At 34.9% G+C, this 6,000-nt stretch overlaps 1 protein-coding gene across 1 annotated transcript in view; it reads right to left on the bottom strand.

Annotated features, from left to right (window-relative positions):
- Window positions 1-353: 353 nt before the first annotated feature.
- The window catches only part of LOC150097286 (coiled-coil domain-containing protein 40-like), a 298,600-nt gene continuing 292,953 nt past the window's right edge, over window positions 354-6,000 (bottom strand). The window contains exon 18 of the mRNA XM_090406906.1: window positions 354-3,626. Coding sequence (XP_090263032.1) covers window positions 3,390-3,626 — 237 coding nt within the window. The 3' untranslated portion in view covers window positions 354-3,389. The remainder of the gene's footprint in view (window positions 3,627-6,000) is intronic.

Genomic DNA, 6,000 nt, shown 5'->3' with positions numbered 1-6,000 from the left:
TGTGTGTGGAGGGGGGGGGGGGGGTGAATTTGCTGTTTCTTCATCATCCAAGAGGATGATTGTGGCTGTGAAGTTTATCATTAGTCCATATAATATTCCTTCAGTTAAAACTGAAGGATGCTCTCCAATTCAAACTGAAATGGTCCTATTAAAATTTTAATTAAAAACCTTCATTTAAGACTTCATCTAAAGCGTGATAGTTGTAGTAGTAATAATATAAATTAAAGATTCCAAGAAAACATATTCTTGGTTTAATCCTTTATCCAAATGTAAGCAAACCTTTTATGGTTGTACCTGTAAAAGAGGCTGCAGATGCATTAAACGCACCTCAGATATCCACAATCATATTCCAGCAGTTTTACGCTACCTATATATATATATATATATATATATATAGTGTAATAGGAGTTTACTGATACTTATATAGGAAGTGGAATGGATTCTGAATGAAATTTAGATGTGCCATGATCAGTCTTGCAATTTAAGGATAAGTAAGAACCTTAAACTAATAAACACACTGGACACAAAATTATGGAATGGAAACGTCATTCCTTAATATCGAGTTATATCACCAACTGCTTTAACTTTAAATTAAATTCTATAGCATGCTACTGCATGCATATTGAGATTCCATTGTAATCATGTGTCCTAACTGTATATTATTCCTAGTATTGTTTGAATTACTGTACTGAGGATGTCCCAAGATACTTGGGATGAAATATTTACGTATTAAAACTTATCACTGTGGTTAGTACGTGTGTTTTCTAGTGATGAATTCACCACAGGTTTCATTGTATAAAAAAGTATTATAGTTTGCCCACAGTTTGTGGATCTCTGCTTGGAGTCTTTCCAAGAATAGTCTATTCATGCTGAAGGGAAGAAAGAAATGAAGGACGTACGAATTGGTTGCCAACATGCGAAATCGCGTGCTTTATAGGTAAAATTTTCCAACTGTTATACAAGCAACATAGTTAACTACAATGATCATAAAAGAGAAGTTAATTTTGCGACTTGTAATAATAAACAACTCATCCCACAATACAGACTGATTACCCTATTATCAAAATCAATTCTCCTCCTGTTGACATGTGCAGAAGTGTCGAAGGGCCTCGAATCTGTGGGCATACTATAGTAGTTAAGTTTTTGGGGGAGTCAAAAGTTGTATGCAGATTTTTGAACAGCATGGGGGATCGGCGCCCCTAACCCCTCCCACGTTGTTCAAGGGGTCAACTGTACTTAAACAATGCAATATTGGAATGTGTACCTAGAATTCAAAGAATAAATGAGATAGGAATGAAATGGATGTCCAAATTTATTAAGAGATTCTTAAACAAAAAAAAAAAGATGAAATGGAAGGAATACCATGTGCATAAGGATGTCAGTTATGAAAATTATAAAGAGCAGGTCAAAATAAAGTTATAACTATGGTATGGAAAGACATTTGCTCTGCATGACATCACCTAAAACTTCTCTCATTATGTTGCAAGTAAAAAAAAAAAAGAATGAATATGAAAGAATAGTTATTGAATATAGATGGTATGCAGGTAACAGATGCAAAAGAGATTATTCAACAAATGAGTGCCAGTTTTGCTAAAAGCTATCAGTCTGGTGCATACAACATCATGCTCACTACTACTACTACTACCTCTCTGCTGGATGAAGAAACTCAGGTGTATGAGGAGGAGGTACTAGAGCTGTTTCACAAACTGAATAAGAATGACAATAGGAGCTGATGGGATATCAGCAGATGCTAAAGTGTTTAACTGAATTGGCTGTTCCTTTGACCAGACTATATAATTTAAGTCTCAGAACAGAAGATTCCACAGGAGTGGAAAGAATATGACAGTCCCATTGCACAAGGGTGGTACAAAGACACATGTAACTAATCGACCTATGAATATATTTAGAGTGCTGGTGAAGATTTTGGAAATGTTGGTAGGAGCTCATATACAGGTTAATAGAGAATCTATACTTTGCAACGAACAGTATGGGTTTATTAAGGGAAAGTCATATTTGATCTACTTGCTCACATTTTATGAACCATTAGGTTACAGAAGGGAGAATGAATGCAACATGCTTTTCGATCATTTGCAGTTGACACTGTTCAACGTTGCAGACTTTCAATCAGCATGGAAGATCATTGCATAAACATTTTATAGAGGTTTGGGAAGGAATGGGAGGGCATCCATGGAAGAAGGGGATGAGAGCTAGGTTTTTCTCTTGTAGAGTGGTGCATGATTGGAATAGATTGTCTTTGGAGGTGGTGAGTATCATGTCCTGATATGTACACCCAAGGGGTGTTCAGGTTACTATGACAGCACTACACGATTACGTTTACATTATTATTAATATCCTATCATCAATTTCCCTCCTAATCAATCTGTTACTTGTGAGCACTCTAATGCCAAATATAACATTCCATGCTTCTAAGGCACTTCTGACCAAATCAGTCTACCTAGACCTTGGTCTTCCTTTGGGTCTTCTCTTTCCTGGCATCTTGGCATCAAACATCTGTTTTGCTAACCTTTCACCACCCATTCTATTTAAGTGGTCATACCACCTTAGATTAGCTCTACTGGCATATTCTTGAATGCTAATAATGTCAAGTTCCTTTCCAGTATCTTCATTTTTAATATGATTCTGCCATTGGTTCACTCCCCTAATTTTTCTTAGTACCTTAATATCTGTGGTCTCTAGCTTTGATCAAGTGTTTTATTTCTAACCCATCTCTCAGATCCTTAACTTAAAACTGGTTTGTACACTGTCTTATATACTGCTAGTTTGGTGTTTTGGCTAATTTCTCTCATTCCATATAAATTTATTCAGCTGGCTATTATGCTGGTAGTGCAGATCATGTGAATGAATTTAAGAAAAGGTATGACAGCTTGTGTGGGTGATATGTGGCCTCCCTCGATGACTCCCGTACTTCATGGATATCTGTTAATAATATAGGAGGGAAATCAAAAGAACAGGACTCTTTATTAAGTAAACAGAATGCATTTCTGGAATTTACAGAGAATGACAAACTGACAGCTTCTGAACCATAATGGTATTAAGTTCAAGTTAAAGATTTCATATTGTGATATGGAACAAGACAGAGAAAGTTTTGCTTAGTCCTCAGCAATATACTATTCTATTTGTTCAAACACATAGGAAGGAAAAATGCAGCTGAATCTTGTCATTTTCAGGTACTAAAACACTGGGAGACTATTTTTTAACATGAATTTATTTTTGATACAACATGCACAAAGTATTTGGAAATTTAAACTTTTTCTTATATAAATAAGTTTCATGTAATAACTAAATATCATCACTTATATTTCATTTGATTATTAACAAACTACAAATGAAAGTTAAATAAAATATTAAATCTTAAAACAGTACAATCATTAAATGCTGTCAGCAGCAGAAATGCAATCCAGTACTTTTTCAAATTTTGATGCCATATCTGGATAATCACTCTGAAGTTTTTCTACAATTTCTTTAATTAAATGAAGATGATTTTCAATCTTTGTTCTTTCAGATTCAAGGTTTCCTTCAGATTTGATTAGCAATGAGTACTTGCCATCCTTTACAGCTTGATAGCACTTTGTCTTCTGCTGTTTCATAGTCAGTCTTATTAAATTCTGCAACATTTAAAATTAGAAAACTTTCTTACTGAAAATTTTTAATATCTGTTTTCATGCTATTTGGATTAAAAATAATTAAGATAAAGCTAACATTCTTCAAAGTATTTTTATTGAAAAAAGAAAAAGCTATATCACTGACTAAAGAGGTCAAAACATGACAACTTAGTAATTACTACTATGGGAGGTGTTTTAAATGAGTTTGAAAGTTAGATAACATATCACAAGGATAAACTAATATTGCAAAGCATACAACTCCATCTCTATATATCTAGAGACACACACACAATAGCTGTTATAATGAAATGTAACATCCACATTAAAAGAACATGCATTACTGTGTACACAGCCATAAGAGATCATCTAGCTCTTTTTAAAACATGCAGGGAGCTTCCACTGAACTGCTTCAGGGTAGTTCCTTCAATTATAATTTGTAGTATGTGAAAAGGATATCATAATGAATGACTTGGAAAATTTGATTCATTACTCCAGGAAAATTAAGTAGCTTTAAATGTGTTCAGTGGTAGGTGATTCAAAACCATGTCTTATGTTGAACATATATCTTCTGTTTCAGTGTTAGATGCAGAGTGGTGTTAGATATTGAATGGAGACCTTATTGACAAGTTATTCAGGATCTAACATGTAAACTTTACAAAATTATAAAGAAATTTGCATAATACCTGCTTACCAGCGGAAGGTGAGAAACACCTACGTTGTTGTATGTGAAAGTTTATATCAGAATGTGTAAAATATTGGAATTTATTTATTTTTAAAAGGAAAGCTAAAAATCAAGAATAATGTCAGATTAGCATTTCATGTAAAGGAATAATGGCTTAATTTATGTATTATCAAACTATCATAAAATCGTAAGTCGCTAGGTAAGAGGTGACTAATAGGATCAACGGTCACGTCTAAGCCGCAAGTACCTGTCGTAACGCAGAAGGCTTACGGGGAAGACTGACGTAAGTGCTTTTCCTCGAAAACAACACCTAATAGCAAGGAGGGAAAGTAAGGGGATCAATCTAAGGGTGATGTAAGCTATGGATCGTGCAAAAAACAATACAGAAAAGAGGGCGCTGATAAAAAGTATTTAAGGCAATACGCGGCAAGCTCAAGGCTTTTTTCCTGTTTTCTTTGGGGATTTTGGAGATCGAGGACTCTCGACGAGTGATCGGAGATAGGACAAGCCGAGGGTGCTATGTCGATGACAGCTGGCCGTATTCATGACCTGCGCTGAGAGGTATTCCACGGAGATCCGTACGAGAATCAACAGCTCATGCGGAATGGTGCCAAACGCTGAACGACCCACCCGAGCAAGCAGAGAAAGCTCATAGCAACAGCCATTTCTTGATTTGTGTCCGGTAGCAGAGAACGGAACAACTCAGCCACAAGACGAAGGATGACCCGAACAACACTTGGCAGCTAATAGACCTTCGGAGGGACGATAACGTTATATCTTTTGTGTTATATCTTGAGATTGTTTGAAGATAGAATTTGTGTCTTGATAAAGCAAGACTGAGGACATTTTAGAGAACTTTGATAGGATAGAGTAATTAATACAGCCAATTCTATTAGACAAAGAATTGTATATCATAAATCTCTAACGTGTATATGATGGAAATAGTGAAAACCCTTTGTTAATTGAGTAAAGTTAACTAAGAGAGAAATGATTTGAGAAATATCTATTTAAAGTAAAATGTGAATGAAGGAACTTGACATTGTTTAAATTATCCATTGTATTGCATGATTTTGCATGTCAGTTTATGTGAGAAAGTCAGATTAGTATTGAACAGTTTGTATAGATAAGCATAAGACATTAAGTTAGCTAGAAATTCAGAAGTTTTGATAACTTGATACAAGATTTAATGTACCTGTCTTTTAGTATTAATAAACATGTTTTGTTATTTGAATCTGAGTCTTGCCTGAATTCGAGATGTTACCACTTATAAAATTCGAACCAAATAGCGGGTTCGAAAGAGTTTAGAAAATTATATAATAGAGATTAGATCTTAGGTCACAACTGCAAGGAACAGAGATCTATATACTCACGTGTGAATTTAGATTAACGTATATGCCTAAAACCTAGGAATAATTCCCTGAGCCTGAATTATTCTTGTTATAGGAAGCTGGCTGGCACAGTTAAAATATAAATTTGCCAGTTTCTACAGAGGAAATAACCCTAGGGGTCAACCCGGGTTATATATTAAGGAGAAAGATATAAAATTTAGGTAGAATGATATAGAGAAGACTGGATCAATTTAGATCATACTTAAATACGTACTCTAATAAGGAAACGAAAATACAGGAGTCGTTACAGTGGCCTATCACAGTCAAGTAATTGCCATCCCCTAGAAGGAGGTTGGCAACCATGTCA

This window comes from Typopeltis vanoorti, chromosome 17 (assembly GCF_054136105.1).
Source record: "Typopeltis vanoorti isolate ZY-2024b chromosome 17, IOZ_Tvanoo_1.0, whole genome shotgun sequence".
Taxonomy (NCBI): Eukaryota; Metazoa; Arthropoda; class Arachnida; order Uropygi; family Thelyphonidae; genus Typopeltis; species Typopeltis vanoorti.
The sequence above is the reverse complement of the archived record's forward strand: the minus strand, read 5'-3'. Positions and strand labels throughout refer to the sequence as shown.